The 24,897-nt window shown below is 38.8% G+C and overlaps 1 protein-coding gene across 2 annotated transcripts in view; it reads left to right on the top strand.

Annotated features, from left to right (window-relative positions):
- FBN1 (fibrillin 1) overlaps positions 1-24,897 on the top strand; it is a 256,582-nt gene that overhangs the window by 142,419 nt on the left and 89,266 nt on the right. For both annotated transcript variants that reach the window (XM_059058585.2, XM_067029215.1), the window contains exons 14-29: positions 2,682-2,807; positions 4,428-4,550; positions 7,780-7,902; positions 8,996-9,148; positions 11,026-11,079; positions 12,669-12,794; positions 15,212-15,337; positions 16,127-16,246; positions 16,469-16,606; positions 17,450-17,500; positions 19,165-19,290; positions 21,070-21,297; positions 22,993-23,118; positions 23,238-23,366; positions 24,189-24,314; positions 24,418-24,543. In XM_059058585.2, the coding sequence (XP_058914568.2) occupies positions 2,682-2,807; positions 4,428-4,550; positions 7,780-7,902; positions 8,996-9,148; positions 11,026-11,079; positions 12,669-12,794; positions 15,212-15,337; positions 16,127-16,246; positions 16,469-16,606; positions 17,450-17,500; positions 19,165-19,290; positions 21,070-21,297; positions 22,993-23,118; positions 23,238-23,366; positions 24,189-24,314; positions 24,418-24,543 (2,001 nt within the window). The remainder of the gene's footprint in view (positions 1-2,681; positions 2,808-4,427; positions 4,551-7,779; positions 7,903-8,995; positions 9,149-11,025; positions 11,080-12,668; positions 12,795-15,211; positions 15,338-16,126; positions 16,247-16,468; positions 16,607-17,449; positions 17,501-19,164; positions 19,291-21,069; positions 21,298-22,992; positions 23,119-23,237; positions 23,367-24,188; positions 24,315-24,417; positions 24,544-24,897) is intronic.

The following is a 24,897-nucleotide window of genomic DNA, read 5'->3' as shown; positions in this document are numbered from 1 at the left end:
GTTTCAGGTGAAATTTTACGCAATTAATTGCTTTGTGGAAAGGCCTGAAGGATAGGAAGTGCCTGTAAGTTCTTGCTGCTTATTTCGTGTAGTCAGCGGCAGCATCACCTGGGAGCCAGTTGGAAATGCAGCATCTCAGGTCCCACTTGAGATCTGCTGAATCAAAATCAGCATTTTAACAAGATCTTCCAGGGACCCTTACGCATGTTAAAGTTTGAGAAGCACTGCTATAAAGTTTCCTCACAAAAATTTCCCTTCAGATTTGTTTATTAATTGACTTATTAAGCCACCCAATATACCTCTTATTGGATGACTTTGATGTACTGAGTTTCTGAGATAGAAATAACTAAGATATGCGCCCCACCTCAGGGGACTCAAATATCTATATCTCTATAAGTTGGGCACAGAATGATCTGTTATCATTGATCAGTAAAGCCAGATAAAAGCAACAGATCTCTGTTGAAATTAAATACAAGGAAAGATAGGGAGGTTTGTATCACTTTAAAAATTTGTCAGCCATTAATGAGTTAATTTTATTTGCTTCTTTTAGCAAATGTTCTTCATATTAGTTGAAGGCATACAGAGTTTTTATTTTTTATTAGTGACTGTTTTCAAAATCTTTGAATTTGGTTGTGACTTAGGGATTTCTTGCCATCAGTGTATTTTAGTACACTGCTTATAAATGGCAATTTTGAGCAGAAAAACCTGGAGCACAGCATTTCAAGCCGTTAATATTTCTATTAATGGCCTACTTACTGAATTACAAATATAGTTTGAATTTTTAACCGAGTTTAGAACCTTCTTTATAACTATTGTTTAAAATAATCAGCACGTACAAACAGTATACGAGGCATTTTGCAATCATGGAAGATAAACTGAAACCAGTGTTTCAGAAGACAGCACTACTAAATAAGCAAATAGAAGACATTCTTGAGAGCACTCAGCTGGGGCAGGGGCCAATCAATGTAGGTGCATGTTATTGCCATCACTCTGAGACTTAGTTTATTAGAGACTGAAGATTACCTAAAAGCCTCAAGCACTGTCTTCTTTAAGAGCTAGTGCGAAGTTTAGCCCAAGCGCAAGATCACATTTGGGGGTAGATGGAAGTTGCCACAGAATGGTCAGAAAGGCTGTACACTTAGCTGAGAAGGACACGAGGAACTGAACAGAGGGGACAGAAGAAACATACAGAAACACGGTAGAGACTTTGAATGGCAAGCTTTTCATTTATTTTGCAGCAGGAGCCCGATGGCATTTTCAAATTAGTGAGAAGAGAAAAAGCTGAACTCTTTACCCTGTTTATTTTATCCTTGGGCCTCCATAGATTATAGAATCCTAAAAAAAAAAAAAAAAAAAAAAAAAAAAAAAAACTAGATTATAAAATCTTAAAAAAAAAAGTCTGCTGAAGAATATGTGGCTTTTACTATTTTTTTGGAGTGTGGAGCAGGTCAGATTTTAGTAAGGATTAAGAAATAAACGAGAGAGAAAAAGATTGTAGGCTGTTGGCACAAAGATCAGACAGAAGAAAAGCCCAGACTGCCTCAGCTAGTCCAATGACTCGTGTGGAAACCACTGCTGGATCTGCCCAGAAAGAAAGTGCGTCTGAGGGTCAACCACAAGACACCATGCAGACACAGGGTAGACAGAATAACCAGTATGCCATGAATGCACATTCTTGTCGTCCAAAGGATGTTTAGGGCCCTTATACCCAGGCACATGGCCTCAACTCTGCATGGGTAGGTCTGCTCCCATCCAGCTCTGCTCAGTGCCCTGGCCTCTATCTCCTGGGGAATAAGCCCTGGCAAAGGTTGTATGCTCTGTAGACAAGGTGGTTTGTGTTCATCCTTTTTGATGTTCATCCAGGCATGTAGCCTAGAAACTGAGGGGAATAGATAATCCAGGGTAACTCGTTGTGCACTTTAGGTTAATTACTAATCTTTAAATGAGAGATCAGATGTGGGTTATTTGAGTTATTGTCATTTTTAACACTTCCATATCATGCTCTGTTGTTTACTTTGGCATAATATTAAACATGAAAGAGAAGAGGGGAAATGCCCCCCATCGTACCAGTATTTTGTTAGATAGACTACTCATAAAGTTATAAAAGAGACTAAGAATATATAAACAAATAAAACTGTATTTGGACCAGAACTGCCATAAGGAAGGTAGACATTTCAGAGTCAAATGATTGACAGTTTTCAGATGGAATTAGGTTTTTCAATTGTTTTTTTTGTAAAATGGCATTTCTGTTTAACTGTTCTGATACAGCTAACATCAGATCTGCGTTTTTGATCATGTCTTAAAAGACACCAGCCAAAGTTCTTTGTAAATAATGATATATACTGCCTCATTGAATTACCTAGGAAAATGGTGAAAAAGAACCTATTGTTTACAGAACTGAGATTTAGGGAGTCTTATTAGAAAGTAAAGTTAAACTTTACTTTAAAAGTAAAGTTAAAGTTAAATTATGTTGGCATTTTTTTCTTTCATATGTCTTTCAAACTTTTATTAGAAACCCTAAATTTTATAGTATTTAATACTGAGTTTAATACTGAAGAATATTATTTAGTAACCAAAACCCAAGACTAAGATCATGAGTTTAGAGATGGTGAGAGGAAGAAATAAAATAATTTAAAATCCCCTAAATAAAGCTATTTCTTCCTTTTTGACTTCAATTTTAGACATTGATGAATGTTTACAGAATGGCCGTATCTGCAATAACGGACGTTGCATCAACACAGATGGCAGTTTCCATTGTGTGTGTAATGCAGGATTTCATGTTACGCGTGATGGGAAGAACTGTGAAGGTAATATAGTGTAAAAATAATTACGGTATAATCATGTCATTCCCCTATTCCGTTGCAGTTTCAGTATCAAAAGTCTTTAACAAGACCAAGTCAAACATTGAGTGAAAGGTCAAAGTATCAAATATATATTCACCTATTGTTATCTGGGAGGATGCCTAACTTTCAACAGTATTCGTTCCTTTAATTTACATTTGTGTGAGTCAAATAACATTGTAAATATAGGAGCAGAACTTGCTATTTAAATATTCCTGGTGATGAAACTTTTGTAGTATAAATCATTACTTCCAAATTTTATACAATCAGAATTTGTACATTAAAAAAATAGGACACACCTAATCTCATATATTCTTCAGTCACTTATAATCCTTTTGTTTAAAGTGTCTATGTAGTAATGAAATATTACTAATGAGTATCTGAAAATGTAAAATTTGAGAGAAATGTTGAGGAGAGTCAGCCCTTTATATTGCCTCTTGAATTAATCACCTCACTTTGAATTGGGCTGTTTCATTTTGCCTTTTCTCCCCTAAACTGAAAATGTGACAATTATTGATGAGTTTCCATTTCTTAGACCTTTAGCAAAAAATGAAGAATGCTCCTTATCATCTTTCCCAATGTCTTCGGGAAAGATCCCAAGAATCTATTCATACATTAAAGGAATTTCAAAATTGTTCTTAGAAACATTTTTGGCAGAATATTATCTCAGTGATTCAATTCAAAGACTTAATGCCAAAATTCTCAGTTGGGATAGAGTCTTGTTTAAAAAAGAAAAAATCATAAATTACTTCGGTCTGACTAAAGCCTGTAAGTGAAAACACACTGTCTAGAAGAGCAAGTGCCTCCTAAGACAGCTGTAATATTAAATAAAATAGCATACTGATGAATTTAAAGAAATATCTGTATGCTCAAGGGATCCTAAAGGTTAGCTGTCATGGCTGTACTCTATAGTCAAGTCTTGCATTTTAAAAATACATTTTTCCTATCCCTATTTAAAATTGCTTCAAATTACAAGCAGTTCTCTGGTTTCTACTTTTTAAAGAATCAAAAAGTAGCCTAAATACATTTCACATTTCATCATTCTTAGTTTCGATTTTGTTTTTATTTTCAGTATATTAAAAGTAATGTGGATCTGTAAATATAACCATCAGGCTGTTAACACACCTTTCAGTTTGTAAACTGCTGTTCCTAAAAAGAGCCTTGGTAGCTTTTATTGAGTTAAATTTCATGTATATATTTATATGAAAAAATATATTTATATGAAATTTCATAGATATATATTATGAGTCTAATACATATACATGTGTATACACATATCCGTGCGAATACATATTACATATATACATATATGCTTGTGTAAATATATATGTATATATATACACACATGTCCTAAAATAAATTTAGCCCTATAGTTTGCATGCACATGTCAAAAATTGAGAACTTGAGATACATATTTCATATGGCCACTCTTCTCTTTGTAAGCTATAATTTGGATGAAATTAACCTTAGACAATAATAACAAAAAGTAAAGAAATGTGACGAAACAGAATTATATTGATCCAGATTGGCTTCCTTTGTAAGCTTACTCATCTGGCCATAAGAAAATATATCTTTTGTATTTTTCAGATATGGATGAATGCAGCATAAGAAATATGTGCCTTAATGGAATGTGTATCAATGAAGATGGCAGTTTTAAATGTATTTGCAAACCTGGATTTCAGCTGGCATCAGATGGGCGTTATTGTAAAGGTTTGTGCTATAAAACTCTAAATCATATTCTTCACCCGTTTTTTTCTCCTCTCTACATTGCTTAGAGTTACCACCTTTCCTTATTGATTCTCCCTATTTAAAGTACCCCTAACTCTGGACTAAGAAACCTGACTGGAACTCCTTCTTAAGTCCAGCCATCCAGAGAGCTACGATTTATGCCCAGAAGGCTGTTCTTACTTCAGAAAGGGTGTTTGGTGTCTTCTCAAAGGAGCCTGATAGGCTCCATAGCAAATGAATGAGAAGCTGGTCTACCATTTGGACTACCAACAGCTGTGAGCAGCTTTTTAAATATGCTGAGCTCTGCCTCTTCCTTACAGTTGAGGAATAATGACAGTTGGCTTCTTGATGGCTGTCATTTGCCACCTCTTACATCTTCACCTGGACAAAATATTGTAGACTCTTATAGCAGTAATCTCTTCTTCATAATTCCCTCCAGACACCTTAAGAAGCACAATTTATTTAAGCTTTATCAAGTCACAGAAGCAAAAAAAGGGAAACAGGATTAAGCAGAAGAAATAAAGGAACCAGGAGCCATTATTTAGCTTTGTAACTTTTGAAATAATCTTATTGCTCCAAGTAGTGAAGCAAAATGAAGATTTTTATTTGTGCTGTTGAAAATTGGGGTCCTGAGAAGAGTTATCAGGAGATAACTGGAGTTATCAGGAGAAGAAGTTAAATTTGTGCTTAGTGTCTCTGCCTAATGCGGTCAAGGATGAGTAATTATTGCCCTTGTGTCCAAGATCTGAGCTGCAGCCAGACTTCTCAGGGAAGCTCATAATCAAAATAGATCCAGGGATTCTGCTAAAATATGACATTCAAAACCATAGTTTCAGATGTAGAAGGTAGAGAGAGCATCAGACTATTCAAGATGGAGAAGGCAAGAAAAAGTCCTGTGGTGCCTCTTCTCTGGGTGCCCTTGTATTAAGTCCTTGTATTAAGTCTTCAGCATGATGTGTATTTTCTCTAGGCTTAAAAGAGCTTCTAGCCCTTGGTTGTTTACCTACATTCTCTATGACCTTCACATCAACAGCTCTTAATATCGTGGAAATCTGCCTTCACAGCAAGAGAAAGTTTTGTGGTTTTTTTTTCAAATTTGAAGTAGGAAATTGCTTTTGAGCTATGTGTCGGGAGGATCTTATAGTTGGGGACACGAGATTAACGCATGGAAATATTAAGACAGCATACAACAAAGCACCAAATTGTGCAGATTAAGTGCTGTACAAGTGAAAAAGAAAGGGAAAGGGAATGATTGCTAGAATATTTGGAACTAGGCTTCCAAACAAAATAACAGAAGGAAATGTGAAAGTCCCTTTGTGAACAGAACTTTTCTGAGAACACACACTCCTCTCTCTTACCTATGCACAGAGCATGCTAAGATTCACTTTCAGTACCTATAGGCTGCCAGTGACCCAGGCCACAGACCCTTAAGGGTGGCCAATAGATAATGCTGTTGTAACTATTTCAGAAGATATTATGACCTCATAGGTGAAGCTTGGTTTTGCAACTGTTTGCAATCAGTGAACCTAGTATCTTATTGATGAATGGATTGTTCCAGTCATTTGAAAGTGCCTGATGATTAAAAGTCTTCTCTGACTTTAACATTCTGGCTTAAGAATCAGAGCTAGAGAGAAAGAGAGGGGGGAAATGCTCCATATTCTTACCTGTGTCGTCTTTATTCTGATGTATAGAGAAGATGGAATACACACACTTGTAGTAAAGATAAAGGAAGAAAAAAGAAAAAAAATTCTTGTATGCTGAATTTCTTTTCCATCATTTTTCTCTTGATATCATGGGATAAGATTTGCTCTTAGTGCTGAACACTTGGCTCTGATCCCACAAAGATGTGACTCTTCAAAGCTGAATGAACGATGCTAATTTAATCGCTACAGTTAACTAATCTGATGAACAGCCTGGTCTTCCTGATCACTCTCTGAAGGTGGAGGCCACTCACTTTGAGCAATGCCCTCTGGATCTATGTTCCATCGCTGTCCCAAGTAAAAAGCCTGTGGATTACGTTTCAGGCTGTAGTCACCACTGTATTACGGTAGATCTCAATTTGAACAAAAAGGTGACCTGAATGACTGAACCAGTTTGCGTTCACGTATTTAAATATAACTGCTGTTTTAAAATACAATCTGTACACGGAATCTTGGACCATCTGAAGATATCTTGTGCCAGATAACACAAGCTATGTAAAACACAGAGGTGTTTCAGTCTCAATTTGCCTTTTTAAGGTCAGAAGAAAGGAAATATTCACCTACACCAGTTGTATATTATAAAAGGAGTTGTTATAAAATGACTTGTTTCTAAGTGTTATATGTTTTCCAAAACACAGTTTTGGTACCATTTCTATTTCCATGTTGGAAATAGAACATGTTTGGTACCATGTTCAGGGGGAAAAATATCTGCTATTATTAGTATGTGCCCAATAAAATCTTTTACCAGACCTCCCTAAGGATACACATACGATACTATAAAATATTTCTAATGCTTAAGAGAGATTTTTCTTTGATGGGTTCCAATTGCTTACAGTGCTGTTGTTGGCTAGGAATTGTCATCAAAATCATCTATATTCATTTTCTGTTCCTTTTTTATGGTGTTCCATCCAGGCTTTAGTTCTGTGTCTCCTCATGCCATTCTAATGTTCCCAGAGAGTTAAGGCGTGAGTGATACTGGAATGGACACCAGTCTGGGTGTTGGATGCCAAAAGGAGAAGCTTCCTGCCCAGGCCAAAGATGTAGTTTATTATCAAGCTAGATTTCTGACAGTCCTGGAAAAACTGCCATGTGAAACATTACACAAGACCCTTTGTCTTTTAGCTGTCACTTTCCTTCTTCTTCCAATTCGGTTTTTGCCTTTGTGATTCTTATGTTGGATAAAAAAAAAAAAAAAAAAAAACTCAGGAGAATGTTATTGAAATAGCTTTCTATGGAAAAGAAATAAACTCAGACAGTTTATCTCTCTCAATTTTTGTTCCTCTTCTCTCAAAGGAAAATGAAATGCATCTCACTGAGCTTTTATTGTTGACGCTGCATATTTTTGTAAACCTTCCCCATTTTCAAGTCTTAGAACTGTAAATATGTTATGGCTTTAGATAAAGTCACTTTATTTATTTTCTCTTTTTTTTAACATCTTTATTGGAGTATAATTTCTTTAAAATGTTGTGTGAAGTCACTTTATTTTTAATAAGTGCATTTCCCCACCACAGATATTAACGAGTGTGAAACACCTGGGATCTGCATGAACGGGCGTTGTGTCAACACTGACGGCTCCTACCGATGTGAATGCTTTCCTGGACTGGCCGTGGGTCTGGATGGGCGTGTGTGTGTTGGTAAGGTTAAAGCCGTAACTAGATGTACGATAGAGATCCACCCTCTGTCAGTCAATAAAATCCGCCAATAATAAATGTACTTGACTGTAGCAGATATGACACAATTAATATTTGTGGGGCAACAAACCAACAGGGTCAGTTCTTTTCTTGTATGACATGGATATTAGTTTAAGGGATAGAAAGACAAGCTGAGATAAATGAAAACCAAGGGAATCCCCACCTCTCCTTCTCCCTTGTCTTTCCTAATCACCTAGCTGTCCTCAATTTTCTCCAAGCCTCCTTTGTTGATAATGGTCTTTGAAATTGACCTGTATATGCCCATTATCTCATGGTGAACATTTCATTTTCATCTAGGGAATTAAATGTTCCAAGGGAGGTATAGAATGCAAAGGAGGATATGGATAAGTAAGAAACTTATATGATAATAGTTTTATGTGGCTTTATAAGAAGTGTGAGATTTGTTGATAAATAGATACAAAGTTTTTCCAAATTATTTTTAAGAAAGGTAGTCGGTAGACCCTCTGAATTGGGAGAGGATTGGACATAGCTGGAAATCCCTTCCTGGTGGTAAAGATGATACTGCTTAGTTAGACCAATATCTGCAGATTTGTATAAATGAATCTTTTACAGATTAAACATCCTCCTTTTTGCAAGTACATCTAATTCAGATATTCAATAATTGCATGTTTATTTTGAGGTGGTCTGTATTTCTAATAAAGATCTTATTTATCATAAGGTGAGATTGAATGGTCATCCATCATTCATTCAACATTTATTAAGTGCCTTCTCTGTACACTCCTGGGGAAGAAAAAAATGAGTGAAGTATAATTCTAGCCCTTAAGGACCTCACAGTTGGGTAAACCATAATCGTCCCTAGAGAACCAAAAGAGTCTAGTAATTGGTTTCCAGTGCTTGGAAGCTGAATGCTGAATGATTTGTTTCGTTTTGTTTTCTATTGGGACCTAATACCAGAGGCATTCTCTGTGAGTTAGAACAGGGACAATGGCTAAATAAAACCAGCTTCAACTTTGACCTGGGGGGTGACCATCTGTTTGAAGCGACAGTATGATGACAGATACTTCTTCCTGTGTAGACACACACATGCGGAGCACATGCTACGGTGGATACAAGAGAGGCCAGTGTGTCAAACCTTTGTTTGGTGCTGTTACCAAATCTGAGTGCTGTTGTGCCAGCACCGAGTATGCTTTTGGGGAACCTTGCCAACCGTGTCCTTCACAGAATTCAGGTATGTGGTGTCATGGGGATGCCCTAGTACTCCCAGCCTTCCGCCACCATCTGCAGTCTTTGCATTTGTGGAAGTCACGGGGAAAGATTGCGTCTGCTCTCCAGGTGCATCATGTACCTTGCTGGGGTCTTGGCAGGGGCTGCTCAGCCTCTGCTCAGACGTTCCTCACAGGCCCAGCCATCACTTGAATTAGGCAGCACATTCATGCCTCCCATCTGAACTCCTCCACCTCAGTAATAGTCATGCTCTTTAGGGTATGTGCAACGTGCCTTGTTTTCTAAAGTAGCTTCACAGTGTTTACATTGTGTAGGAACTATTATAGAAGCAGAATTCTACAGAGTGTAAAAGTAAATAATTTTCAGATTACCTGAATGTTTCCAACTTTTTTCCAAAAGGCCATTTGTGAATTCTGTTCAAATCCTTCATGCTGGTTTAGGTGTGCTTTTCCTAAATGATTTTATTCAACTCTAGGGAAAAAGTGTTTTTCTCAATTTGAGTGACATGGCATAGCGAAAAGAAAACTGGTCAGGGAGTCAGAATTCTGCTCCTCAACCACAGGCAGACAAATTACTTAATTGGAGGTTCCGTTTTTTGTGGGGTTTTGTTTATTTAGGAATTTTTCTCACCTAATTTCAAAAGGATTTGAGATGGCTTACATTAGTAAACAATTATAAAATAGAATATAATATGGAAAAGGGATCTTCATTTTTTTTCATCTACAAAATGAACTGCCTTAGGTAATCCAGAAGATCCTCTCCAGTCGTAAATTATTTCTGTTTGTAAGGCAAAAATAGTTTATTGAAATGAAAGCAATAGACTGTCAACATTTGAACGTAATTTTAAGGTAGCTTGGCAGTTAACTTCTAATGTCCTAAAATAGAATAAGTCCTAATATTGAAAACATGTAGCTCTGATTGGTTGATTTACATCTAGGATTCAGTTAGTTCATTTCTGGCCTAGATACTATCTATTGAAGACGAACTCACAATTTTTAAACATTTGCCATTTTGAAAATGATACTATTTGAAATCAGACAGAAATTAAAATGTATTATGAGAAGTTAGAGAAAGTTAAGTGGAAGACTTTAAAAGTCTTTAAAATGGGGGAATGCCAGTTAAAGAAAGAAAGCTTTATTCTGGATGACTGCTTCACCCAGTCATTTTATATATAATCTAACAATTAAATACATGTTTGCAATAATACTTCAATTATATAGTATACAATTTTAGAAATCTGATTCCATCACAAATTTGGGAACATATTCTATATACCTCCATTTCTTCAGTAAGATCCAGTTTTAACATTATGCAATACATTTCCTATGGATTTATATAATAGAATGAATCTGGCATCCTGATAAATATTAACTTTAAAAATACACATAAATGCAAGTGTAGGTACAGTGTTTTTTCTTGTGAGGGGAGGCTAGAGAATTTGCAGAGAGAAATGAGAAAATGTTAAGAACTTGATTGTACTGAAAAAAATACCTCGAACTAAGAAAAGAATTTATTTCCAAGATGGTGAGAGAGAGTTTTATTAACAGTTAAGAAACCACATTTTAACAGGCACATTTCACTGTAAGTGTAAAGTGTTCCCTGGTGAAAAAAATCAAGCCATAGGAAAAACACCTTTTCCGAAAGTGCTTGCACAAGGAGTTGCTGGAACTCGCGTATATCCTTATAAGTCGTTTTCCACGGTGATTGCGGAGCCTTTAAAACAGGAGCCTGGTGTGACTCCCCTAGGAGATGCCTCCTTTTCCGTTACCACTTTATTTCAGTTCCACTCACTTTGGAGGAAATGATGTGTGCAAAGCCAAGGGCAGGATCGACCTGTTCTGCAAACAAGGGAATCATTTACTATCTGTTAATTTATTGCAGCGGAATATCAGGCGCTCTGCAGCAGTGGGCCAGGAATGACGTCAGCAGGCAGTGGTAAGGACTTAGGACTTGTTTTGAAATTTACTAAGCACGTGCAGAGGCAGCACTGGGCCCTCCTGTGGGTTTCCACTTGGTCCCTTTACCCCAGTCTGGTCCGACCCCATCTCCGGCCATCACTGCGTAATCTACCTGGGACACTTAGAAGCCCCCAGTGACAGAACAGCTATGGCATAGCGGGTCCTGGGATTGCTGGGTGTGGGTGTGGCACTCATTACTGAAGGGTTGGGTACTCTCCCAGGGTCACTGATGTGAACAAGATACAGTGACCGTGGTGGCTCGTTCATGAGAAGGGGCAGCCTGGCCCTCCTTTGGATCTACCACTATCAAGTACAATTCAGGGTTACGAGCTCAATTGAACCTATGCACATTTTGAACACTTTCTTAATGGTCAAGTGCTCAGTCATTCTCAGGTGGCAGTAGGGAGCCATCTTGTGTTTTCTAGCAGGTGGTAATAGCAATTAACTGAGTTGGAAGAAAATGAAATGTTTAAGTGTAGAAGTTAAAAGGAGAGAAATACTGGTGCCATAAAAGAAATTAAAGGGGAGAATTGGAACAAGTGTAAAAATAGGTGACAAGAAAGAGGAAGGGATTACTTTATTAATAAAAAACTAAATGATTTGATTCAAGAGAGTTCTGAGAAAAAATAGACTGAATTGATTGTCAGTTCATTCTCTTGATTGATTTCATTATTATGTGTGGATAAAGAAAGGGCAAGGTGGATATCTGGAGGAGAAAAGAGGAGAAGTAAGGAAATGTATAATGAATAAGGAGTTAGTGGGGAATAAATAAGTTGTGATAGGGACCTGGATAAGGAAAAAAAAAAAAAGGTCAACCTTGATTTATAGAAGAGTCGGGCAACAAGATTTGAGACTAGCCACTCACTGACTGTCACTTGGCATCAACCTTGACTATTAGAGCTCTCCTCAGGCTGTGAGCAAACTGAAGAGGAGGACCCAGCCTCATCTGGACAGAGTAGCAGAGGCTTTTCCAGAGCAGGTGGTGGTTGAGCAAGCTTCGGACCAATGTGTAGGTTTGCTCCAGACATTCCCCACACAGAGTGAAGAGGGCATTATGTGTTTATGGCAGAGTAAGAGACTTAAAGTGAATAAAGAGTTCATATTTTAATTTAATCTTGAGAATACTGTCGAACCTACGAAAGCCTGAACCATGAGAATGACACAGTCACCTTGTTTTTAGGCTGTTAAGTCTGGTGGCGGTATAGAATGTAGATTGAAGGAGGACAAGGCTGATGGCAGGGAGACCAGTTGTAGGAACCTGGGCTCTGTATTTGATCAACCTTTCCACCTTGATGTTTGGACAAGAAGTCCAGGAGTTCTCTTGATTAAGGATTGGTAATCTTGTAGTTCTAGCTCACATGCCAAGTTCCTCTCAGGGACTGGTGGAAGGAAGACTTGAGTCAGAATATCTTGTAGTGAGAAAAAGGGATCAACTTTCTCATCAAGGAGAAACTTTATTTTCATGAGGTCCTAAGGTCTTTACAGTTATTGTAATGTTATTTTTTGATAGTTCATTTGCTGTTTACTTTAGAATGTTAATGATTTTGAACTTTTTTTGTGGTGTAGATATAAATGAATGTGCATTAGATCCTGATATTTGCCCAAATGGAATTTGTGAAAATCTCCGTGGGACCTACAAATGTATTTGCAATTCAGGATATGAAGTGGATTCATCTGGGAAAAATTGTGTTGGTAAGACGTTTCACCTGTTTTCTAAGACATTTCATGCATCATGCATTCCTTCTTTTGTTGCTTGAGGGAAACTGCTCTTGAGTAACTTAAAGGACTGGACAAATAGATGCTCTACACTTTGGGTGTCAGCATAGCTGAACCCTGACCATTTATATCTTTTGTTTAACTATGTAAAGGATGGAACATGGCAACTCTCCCTCTCATACAGCGTGCAGTTCTCTAATTGCGCAGGTTGAAGCTAAGTGCTGCCTCTACTAGATGCCTTTGTTATTAGGGCTCTGCTAATTGTCATTATGCGCAAAGTAGATAAAGCAGTTATTTTCAAAACAGCAGAAATCTTACTCTGAGCATTTTCACCTGCTTTCCTTCTAACTATGTGGCATTTGTACTCACATAAAAAGAACTCACAGTAAATCAAAGTATCTTCTCTCCCCCCCATTTAAATCAGCTTTCACCTGAGTTTCAGGATAAGCAAGTACCTAAAAAAATGGAGGATAGAAGCAGGTCATGGGGAGCCCCACAGGCTTATCACAAAACCCTCTTCTTTCGACTGCAGGTTTCTTTTTCCCTCCCTAACTTTTATTGGTGGCCTAAACCTGGCCCTTCCTTCTTTATGGTCTACAGTTGAATTTTGAGAAATGATTTCTTTCTCTCTCACACCCTTAATTTTAGGGCCCCTTTTTGGGGGGTACAGTTGTTATATGAGCATACATGGTACTTTCAAACTAGACTCAACTCAAAAAAAAGTTTTACTATTTCATTTTCCTGTAGGAGCCTCTCTACATTGGCAGACATGAAAAATCATTATTTATTTGGGCAGGCCAGAAAGGCACAGAGATGTTTTAGCTTCATCCAAAAATCATGCAAAAGGGAGAGTTTGGGAGGCAGAAGGGATTCTTCCTTCAGTGCTTTAGTGTCTACTCCACAGTTGGACCCATTATCATCAGGTCAGAAGTATGCTCATATTTCAGATTATGTTCAGAGGTGTGAAGCTAGGAATCAAAGATCTGCTCCAGCCACTTCCCACAGAGTTCCAGGGACTGGCTATTTTATATCTTAATATAAAATCTTATATTAAGATTTTTATATCTCATATCTTTATATCTTAATCTTCAATTCCTCAAATTAAAGTTCCAGATTCTTCTGACATCATCAAAGTTTAAGAATTGCAATATTGACCTTTTTGGGAAGTATTAGCATTCCTTATATAATTTTGACAGAATTCTCAGCATGCTATTTGCTCAGACAATACATAACTTTATACTTGATTTTCCCATGTTTTAAGAACTTTGTAAACACAGCCCTCCATATATGCGAGTTTTGCATTCACGTAACCTCAGATTGAAAATATTTGAAAAAAAATTCCAGAAAGTTCCCAAAAGCAAAACTTGAATTTGCCATACACCAGCAACTATTTACATAGCATTTACATTGTGTTAGGTATTATAAGTAATCTAGAGATGATTTAAAGTATATGGGAGGATGTGCATAGGTTATATGCCAGTACTATGCCATTTTATATAAGGGACTTGAGCATCCACAGACTTTTGGTAACCTGGTGCAGAGGGTGTCCTGGAACCAATCCCCTGCAGATACCAAGGAACAACTGTTAGTTGCTGATTTAAGTATATTTACTGCTGTGAACCCATGCAGCTCTCCAGTGCTGAATTTGTGTATCCTTTATGTAAGGGCTACTAGCTTGTCAAATGGTAATCTAAGCAGAATCTCTCAATGTATAAAACGTCTCTTGTGAATATGTAGTCTATTTTGTGGGCTGAGTGATGTACTTTAGCTCAGAGAGGTATAACAAACTGTTTAATTTGCTAAATTATCTAAGTAATACATATCCAAAGTTTGGCTTTGCATCAGACTTGCCTATTATTCAGCTGAAAGCAAGGAATTTTCCTCAGCTCTCTGAATCTCTAGTCTAAATTCCTCATGACAATTATAAATGCTACAGATTGCTTCATACTTTATAAACATAACTGGAGACCACTTAAATAATTCTAAAGAAGAGACACCCATCCTGGAACTAATACTTATCAAAAATGGACCATACTCTCTAAATATTTATTTAGTTCCTTAAAACAATAGGATTAGTCCTTTTAATTCTGGCACAGTGAAACAATTATATAAATATTAATGATTTCCAGCAAATCTAGGTTTTCTTCCTGCTAAAGAAAGAAGAGAATAGTGTCTGCTGACTTTAGACTTTGTAGACACCTAGTATAGATTATCAGCTCAAGCCCCTATTTTCCTAAAATAGGTAATTTCAGCAAAGATCAATGGTAGAGGAGTTTTACTTCTTTCCTTGATTTAATCATATCATATGACCTTAAAAACTTAGCCTAAAAATGCAAATAAATTGCATGCAAAGGATGGGATCCTTTAAAAGTTTATGTTTTTTGGTTTTCCAGATATTAATGAATGTGTATTGAATAGTCTACTCTGTGACAATGGACAGTGTAGAAATACACCTGGAAGTTTTGTCTGTACCTGTCCCAAGGGATTTATATACAAACCTGACCTAAAAACTTGTGAAGGTAAGATGTATTTTTGTTCTTATACCATGTACTTTGCTGCCTTTTGGAATGCCACTGGAAAACCACGAAGGTAAATTAGAGTCACTTCTATTTTAGACAGTTGTGTCACTTCGTTGAGATTCTGTGATCCTAAATGACACTCCTATATGCACTTTGTAAGCTACTGATGGTACTCACCTGCAGTTGGTATTTTATTTTCCATTTATTTTGCATTCAAATGCCATTTAAAAGTATTCACTTTGTATTTGCCTACAACTGGCTTTTTTTTTTTTTTTTTTTTTTCGGTATGCGGGCCTCTCACTGTTGTGGCCTCTCCCGTTGTGGAGCACAGGCTCCGGACGCGTAGGCTCAGCGGCCGTGGCTCACGGGCCCAGCCGCTCAGCGGCATGTGGGGTCTTCCCGGACCGGGGCACGAACCCGTGTCCCCTGCATCGGCAGGCGGACTCCCAACCACTGCGCCACCAGGGAAGCCCTACAATTGGCATTTTATTTGCCATCATTTAATAGATGAAGAAAATATTAGATATGTGCTATTTGAGTTAGTAATTCAGAAATCACACTAACATTTGCTCCAGATTTTCTGAATAAAAAGATTCAGCCATGTGCTGAACATAGAGATGTGCTCAGTTATTATTTTTGGCATTCCATCTGGCCTAGAAAAAAAAATCTATCTAGGTGAGCTTTACTATCTAATGAAGAATATGTGGTAGCAAATGAGACCAAAGTTTAAATATTCATTTGTGCCCAAGACTAGTTTTTAGCAGTAATGTAGACCTGTTTTTGTTTCAGACATCGATGAATGTGAATCAAGTCCTTGCATTAATGGAGTCTGCAAGAACAGCGCAGGCTCTTTTATTTGTGAATGTTCTTCCGAAAGTACTTTGGATCCAACAAAAACCATCTGCATAGGTATTTGTCTTTCTGAGAATGATTTTCCTATGTTTATCAGTGCTGCTGTATTTAATGTCTGCTTTTATTGCAGAAGGGTTTCAGTATGGAAGAACAAAGTTTTAAATGATCATTATTCCTTGTTTCTTGATGCTCTTCTTGCTGTAATTCCAATGCACATGTTTGAATTTTTGATATAGATTCTATTGTCTATTAAATATCATCACCCCCTTGCCCCTGCAGAAACCATCAAGGGCACTTGTTGGCAGACTGTCATTGATGGACGATGTGAGATCAACATCAATGGAGCCACGTTAAAGTCCCAGTGTTGTTCGTCCCTTGGTGCTGCCTGGGGGAGTCCGTGCACCCCATGCCAAGTTGGTAAGAGAAGCAGGTGCTGCAGCTCCTGTGCCCACTGGGCACTTTGCTCAGAAAGGGGAAGCCGAGAACTTTGTTCATTTAGGTTCACACGGGAATTTTAGAAGATTTCATTCTGATGACCTCAATGAAACATGTGGCTGAATAGGAAACTAAGAGAAGTGTCAAAGACAATAATTTTATGTGATTTGGTTAATTTATTGTTTTCCATCACCGCACTGTAATGTAGTTATCTGGAGTCGCTTTCCTAGATCAGGAATTCCTATTGGCTCTCTCAGGAACCTCATGATTAGGGGTCCTGAACTTTTTACAGGCACAGATTTTCTTCCCCGCAAAATGAGTGATGTAAAGGCACCACTGTTCATCACTAAACTAAAGTTGTTGCAAAGCTGAGGTTTGAGAGCCTTGCTGATTTAATGTTTAGATATATAAATGTGTGCATTTATATAGTGTGAATGCTGCAGGGCATGAGATCTTCCAGTTCTAGACTTTGTTTTCCACATTCATGTTACAGTAATCGTATAGTGTGATTCATATTTTAGAGCTAATAGCAAGAGAGAAATCGAGTCAATTTCCTTCTCAGTCATCACCTTAGTTTGATCTTTAGAGTACCTTTGGGTCTTTTAGGATATCTCAGATGAATTGAGCTTTATTCAAGGAGACATTTCATTCTTCTCCTTCACCTATGCAATCTCAGAGACACTTTGTCGTCTCAGACTTATTCATAGCAATAAAATCGATTTCATGTTAAAGGTCCTCTTTTGTGTTTCTTATATCATGTCATACAATGTCTGGATATTGTTATCTCAAATTTGTTTTTTGATTTTTGTTTGTTTTTTGGTGCAGATCCCATATGTGGTAAAGGCTATTCAAGAATTAAAGGGACACAGTGTGAAGGTATTTATGATTATTTATAAATCATAAATTTCTGTGTGCATGAAGAATGCTTATGTTAACTTGGACTGGATAAAGCTGTCATATAACTTCCCAGTGAGAAATGTGCAGCAGGAGAAAAAAAAATAATGAGAACTGCCGAACATAACAGACGTGAGTTTCACAAGCATTTATGCTATTGCCAGCGTCAGATCACTGTGGCCAAAGGGCAGGGTGGCTGAAAATGCTTTAGGCTGACCATAGTTTTGAGTGACTACAATTTCAAACTACTATCTATGAGGAAGACAGAAAAGGAAGTTTTTGATGAGGCTATAAAATTTGCATTTTTCTTGGTTTGTCCTGGTTTTTTGTTGTTGTTGTTGTTGTTTGTTTGTCTCATGGTCACAGATGATGAGAAGGACACACTCTATTGCCTCATTTTTGAAAGTCAACATGGATTCTCTCCAGTTTCCTGTGATTTTTTTCACATGGAGTCCCAGATAGACATAGGTCAGGGTGACTAACACAACCTGACATGACACAGCAGCTGAAAAATTTTTAAAACAGCAATTAGTCCCATATGTGGAATGAAATGAACTTTTTTTCTCAGCTAAAATAAAGAGGAACACTACATCCCCCACCCAAGGTCTTGTTTTCCAAATGATGACTGAATCCTTTGGCCTCTCTCTGGTCCAGACCCACTGTTAATAACTTATCTGACCTCAGCAGCACATTTTGGTACACAAGTGGCCAGAACAAAACAAAACAAAACAACCCAAAGAAGGTAAATTTCCCCCTCCCAATTTATTTCTCTTATGAGGAAAGATTTAGAATATTTTTTTCAACATCCCTGGCTTGGAAAGTTATTTCTTCTAAATAGAGACACAGTGTGTGTGTTTCTTGACTAACGCTCCCCTTTTTTGGCATTTGCAAGTAAGTGCCTTTCTTTGGGTTAACTTGATGGTGAATATTTTTCCAAAAAAATGTGCAGAGAACATAATGCTCTCCATTAAGCAAACTGGGAAGGACTAGTACATTTGAGACAGATGCAATGAATGATGAATGAATGAACATGAGCATCTTCCACTGCTCCCCAACTCAAGCTGGGGCTTTGACCCACCTTGACCACCAAGGCTTTGACAGAACAGCCTGAGACCATTGCTGAGTTAGAACTAGATACACACTTTCCTGGGATGTCTCAGTACTTGTCAAAGGAGACTCTTTTGACTGGCCCCACATATTCCTCGATGATGGATTTTTTTCTATGCTCATCTTCAAGCTACTTCTTCTTTGCTAGTTTGAAAGACCAGGCTTCTCTTTCTCTACTCACTTGCAGCCCTCTGGTCTCATAAAGCTAATTGTACGGCCCCTGGGAGCCTTACCTGAGATGTCTATAGTACCCAGACCTGTCCCTAAGAACTCCCACCAGCTCAGTGTCTTTACAACTCAAAAATTACTCCCTGAGACTGATGGAGAAACTGTTATATCTTTGGTAATAGGTGGGCTCAGTCTGGTTGCCTTTCAAACATCCCAGAAATTCTACATGAATTGTTTGGAGGCAAACTAGTTTGTAAACTTATCAGGTTTAAATGATCTTTTCAGTTGTGGTAATAATATGACTCCATGAATGGAATGAAGTAGAATATTATACAGATATATTAACTTCATGCTTTTTTTTTCCTTCATAGATATAGATGAATGTGAAGTGTTCCCAGGAGTATGCAAAAATGGCTTATGTGTTAACTCTAAGGGATCATTTAAGTGTCAGTGTCCCAGTGGGATGACTTTGGATGCCACAGGGAGGATTTGCCTAGGTAAATACTGTTCATTACTTTTCTAATGAATATTTCTTAACGATTATTAACAACTCAGTTAACAAGATAGAGCTGAATATTTGGTTCCAAGTACAGACACACACACATCCCAAATTCAGCATTTCTATTAGGATGCATTGTGGTTTCCTTGACAAATAGACTTCCTGACTCAGCTCTTTATTAATTCTTTATAAAAAGAGTAGAGAACATGTCAGTGAAGAGGAACTTTAGTTCTTTATTGTTATCCATCACAGTTATTATTCTAGAGCTCTTAAATCTGCCTCCCATGGCCATGGACAGAGATTTCTAGGTGATTGGTAAGAACACTTTGGCTTAATTGGAAACTGTAGCCTTAGCCTGCTAGGCAGGGCTGCTGTAAGCCAGAAGGACAGGTCTTTGCAGGAAACTCTTGTGGATATCAGGAGTGAAGAGTGTAACAGCCTGAGGAGTGAACCTGAGGGAACGAAGGCTGTTGTCAATATCAGCCATGATGAGATTCTCCATGACAACTGCTAGAACCCAAGTGACAATGATGTGGAAGAGACTGGACACCAAACCCTGAATTCTTAGAAAGCTGCCCTGTGGACTCATAGTAGCAGCAGATTTGAGATCCCACAGTCATGCTTGCGGGGTCTTAGGCTTATTCTGGTGTTACTACTATGGCTTCTGATTGCCAGGAATATGTCCTTTGGATCACTGGTTTCAGAGTCCATGACTCTGGAAGGGATGCTCAGCCATATTGTGTATCGGAAACCACTCTGAAGAGCATCTTTAGTGAAGGGCCACTGTAGGTGGTTGAAAGAGCAGCATGCAGTTAAGGGATTTGCATCCTTTATGAATTAGGATTAATCAGCCTTTAAATATAAAACTTTGTGGTTTATAATGTAGGCAATACAGAGTAGAAAAGCTGGAATTCAGAGGCTAGTGTCTTTTCATAACTATGGATGTCAGTTAATCCTATTCTGAGTCTTAGCTTCTTTGTTTATGAGGTATCAGCATGTAATGAGAACACTTTTCCAGGTTCTTCAGTTGAAACATGCTTCAGTGTTTAGTTTAGGATTCATTTTGAAATTAACCATCTTAATTAATAGAGGCCACCTGGATGTGAAGTTGCTCAGGCTTCAGTAACTTTCTAACATTAAAGGAAGCTCACACTCCCACAAGTATCCAGAAGAATGTGCACAAAAGCACATGTTGAGGTGAAAGAAATACTTGAGAAGAGGAGTGGATGGCTTTTCTTTGCTGTTTTTCCTCTTTAATCACAAGTAGGGCAGTCCTCATTTCAGAGTTTACTATTCCACCTCTCCAAAAATGAAGTGGATCTGAGAAAAAGGTGCTGGTGGTAGCTGAGATGTTCTCCAACAATAGAGACTGCAGTTGGCTTTCAGCTAGAGAGGAGATGTCAAGACATCATGGAGTGCATGCACTTGTAATAGGCATGGTCTGTACAGGGAGAAAACATCTCCCAAAAGAGCATTGCAGGATTTCTTTGAACACTGCCCCTTATGTAGAATTATCAGAAAATACCTAGAGTTCAAAGGATCCTTGCCGCAAGAAGAGGTGCACATAAATAAGAGCTGCCAGCTAAGAGTCTTTATTAAGAAGGAAAACCCACCACCAAGCCTAGGTTCCTTTGAGGAAAAAAAACTTAATTTCAGTCAATAAGTTTGTCGTAAATCGTCATGTGTCCTGCACTTGGCCTAACAGGACGTTGGCAGTTTGTGACAGTGAAAACAGAGTAGCTCTCCTCAGCTCCCCTCCGTTCGTCCCCTCTGGCAGATATCCGCCTGGAAACCTGTTTCCTGGGGTACGAGGATGAGGAGTGCACCTTGCCCGTGGTTGGCCGCCACCGCATGGACGCCTGTTGCTGCTCCGTCGGGGCAGCCTGGGGGACCGAAGAGTGCGAGGAGTGTCCCCTGAGGAGCACACCTGAGTACGAGGAGCTCTGTCCCAGAGGACCCGGATTCGCCACCAAAGAAATTACAAATGGAAAGCCTTTCTTCAAAGGTACAGCGGTTTCACTGGTTGATTGCTCTTCTTGTAGGTCAACAGGATGCGTTTTCAGGACCACAGTGTTCTACTGACAGAATTACAGTGAATGTCATCGGTGCGGTCATCCCTGGATCATTTCAGCGTGCCTTCTCTGATTTCTGAATTTTATAAGGCAAAATGTTCACTCTGTCATGGATTTTCTTTTTCTGCACCTCAGGACTTCCTGAGTCACTTGCCTCTCCCATTAAGCATTAAACAGATTTTAATACTATCCTAAAGCTAAGCATAAACACAAGAAAAATCTTCTTGGGAGATGTTTATGCCATCTACTAAAGCCCTAGAGGTAACCTTTATCTGCTGATTTGAAGCATTCAAGTCACTGTGGTCCACCTGGCTATAGATAACAGTGTGAGAAACCCAGTGACAGGTCCTCTTTGTCCAAATACAGCAAAATTCATTCCTGTGGCAAACACTCCAGTGACTTATATTTCAAATTTTATTTTCTTATGCTATAATATAAAACCCATGTAAAAAAAAAAGGAAGTTACAGATTTAATCTAATTCCAAAATTGAGTTAACTTCTTATGCACAATGATACAGACCTTGTTTACTTCAGCATATGGAAAAATCATAATTGGTTTCTCAGAATTCCGATTATTCAGGGAGGCCCAGCTTATGTTCTCAGTATAGAGTTTTGTGTCGGTTGCCCATGGTGTCTGGACCTACTTATTATACTTCATAACTAGATGGATTTCTAAAAATGGGAAATGAGTATATAAATATCACTTAATTATCCTTATATTAAAAAGTGTAGACTTTTTTTCTACTGAGCATTTGGTTCAAGAAGTCCTGGGATTAAAATTGTACTGTCTAAAGAGACAGTTTCTAGACGGCCCTCTGAAATGTCTCTCAAGTAAATTCAAAGGAACTTGGATGATTTGCTTGCAAAAGCTGTGGCAATCCATTACTGCAGAAGGACTAGATGTTCTTGAGATCTAATCTGCCAATTCTGTATCTCATGACATTAGGTAGAAATGAACTTGTATTTCTTGAGCTCTAGGTCTTGCTTTACAAAGGCCCCTAAAAGGGGAAACTCAGATTACTCAAATTACATGTTACATATGTAGTCTCCAAGAAACTCTTGTACACATTAATTATATTAATGCAAACTTCATATTAATTGAGAAAATATTTTAAATTAGTACACATTATTTGAAAACATGTTTTAAATAGTATACATCGTTTGTAAAGAATTAAAATTATAAATGGCATCTCCTTTGAAATTCTTATTTTTAGGTATTTAAAAAAAAAAGCATCAGAAAGCATAAGTGAATATCTCATTCCACCACATACTCAATTGCTTGCTGTAGGACAATATATTTGAAAATCTTCCACATGCCTTACATATAGACACTAGTGGTTTAGAATTTCTTATTCTTTCATTCAGCAAATAGTTCAGCGTTTGGTGTGTGCTGGGCTTTTAGAAGTCCAAATAAACCCACTCTTTACTTCTTCAATAATACCTTCTAAAATGTACAAGTTTAAAAGTTTAGATCTGTTTACAAAGTCCTATTTCTCATGGATCATCACACATTTTTTCAAATGAGTAAGTATGACCAAGACCCTCTAACTTCCTGGGTTTGAAATGGGGTGTTGAGATCTCCTAATTGGTCACTTATGGACTTTTCCCACATTTCATTTTCCTTGAAGACATCAATGAGTGCAAAATGATTCCCAGCCTCTGCACCCATGGCAAGTGCAGAAACACCATCGGCAGCTTCAAGTGCAGGTGTGACAGTGGCTTTGCTCTGGATTCTGAAGAAAGGAACTGCACAGGTCAGTGAAGGGGCTCACCCTGGAGGGATACCCTTTGGAACTCTTGGTCTTAAACATGTTGCCACAAGAAGTAAAGCTATCCTGAGGCTCATCTGCTGCCACTTGCTGCTTTTGTGCAGACATCGATGAATGCCGCATATCTCCCGACCTCTGTGGCCGAGGCCAGTGCGTGAACACCCCCGGGGACTTTGAGTGCAAGTGCGATGAAGGCTATGAAAGTGGATTCATGATGATGAAGAACTGCATGGGTGAGTGCGTGACCATTTGATCAGCCCAGGGAAGAAACGTTCCAAGAAGCTTTGGTGACTCATCGCCTATGTCGGTTCTTCCTGCTCCCCCAGTGCGCTGGTCTCCTGACCAGTGAGTCAGGCATTGGACTGTGGCAGAGAGAGACTGACATGTGGAAGGAAGGAGGGAATTCGTGCTCTGGGGCAGCGGGTGGCCTCAGACACCAGGTATGGGTCCCTGAGAAGTGAGTTTAACACCTGGAATAGACACCCCAGGGAAGAGAGAACAATTCAAACATAAGCTATTATTAGGGGTCACATCCTAGGGTTTCTGTTCATCATTTTTAGAAAAGGAGATTGATTAAGATAGTTTCATTAGATCAGGTTCCCTAGCAACGGGACTGAGATGGGGGTATTTTTTGAGGGAGTGCTCTTAGGAGGAACCACCTGTAAAGAAGTGAGGGAAGCAGCTTAGGGCAGGGGAAGAAGAGAAGCAAATTGTTCCACTGGACTTTAGCTTTAACCTGATCCCACAGGGGTCTTGGAGTGTGACTAGTACCCGAGAGCTGTCCCACCCCGAGGCCAGGAGGCTGAGATTCTATACTCCCACGTCAGTTCAAGCAGTTATTGGCCATGGGCAGCCCCCAGCATGGGAGCGGGGTGTAATTTCTCACCTCCCAGGCGTTTCTGAGTGAGATGGATAGCGGTTCTCCAAGAAGGAAACCTGTGAGCCATTAGCAGCCAGAACTCCCGGCAACTGGGCAATGAGTGCACTGGCTTGGTCGTGGGGCCCTGGCAGGACCACCACCCACAGCTTCAACAGGGGTCATTTCCACTTTGCAGATATTGACGAGTGTCAGAGAGATCCTCTGCTGTGCCGAGGAGGCGTGTGCCTAAACACTGAGGGAAGTTACCGCTGTGAATGTCCTCCTGGCCATCAGCTGTCCGCCAACATCTCAGCATGTATAGGTAAGGAGGAAGACCACTTACCTGCTGGCAGTTATTTGGCCCACAGCCCTGCCAGAGCCAGAGGCTTACGGCTGGGTGCTTGGTATTCTCATCTTCTATACAGACATCAACGAATGTGAACTGAGTGCGCACCTCTGCCCCCACGGCCGCTGCGTGAACCTCATAGGGAAGTACCAGTGTGCCTGCAACCCCGGCTACCACTCCACCCCCGACAGGCTGTTTTGTGTTGGTAAGTTCTGTATGGTATGTTATTTATTTTCTTTAGTCTCTTTCGAAAGCACTCATGCAATGTTCTCTGAGTTGCTTCCATCGCCAGTTACTTTTTTTTTCTTTCCTGTTTTCCTGGAAGGAAAGGTCTTCTCATGGTGGCTCATGATCTTTAGATCTCACCTCCCCCATCTGTTTAAAGAACCAATTCAGTGAAGCCTGTACAGTGTTTTAGCTCTAGCAAGTATAATTTGACCCATGCTGCTTTGACTAGTGAACGGTAGCACACGCTCTGTTTCTGCCTATGCACACCCAGGCACATCAGCCAGTGATTACTAAGGACCGCCTGAAATAAACACAGCCTGGTGAGTGCCGG

This window comes from Kogia breviceps, chromosome 3, assembly GCF_026419965.1.
Source record: "Kogia breviceps isolate mKogBre1 chromosome 3, mKogBre1 haplotype 1, whole genome shotgun sequence".
Lineage (NCBI taxonomy): Eukaryota > Metazoa > Chordata > Mammalia > Artiodactyla > Physeteridae > Kogia > Kogia breviceps.
The sequence above is the reverse complement of the archived record's forward strand: the minus strand, read 5'-3'. Positions and strand labels throughout refer to the sequence as shown.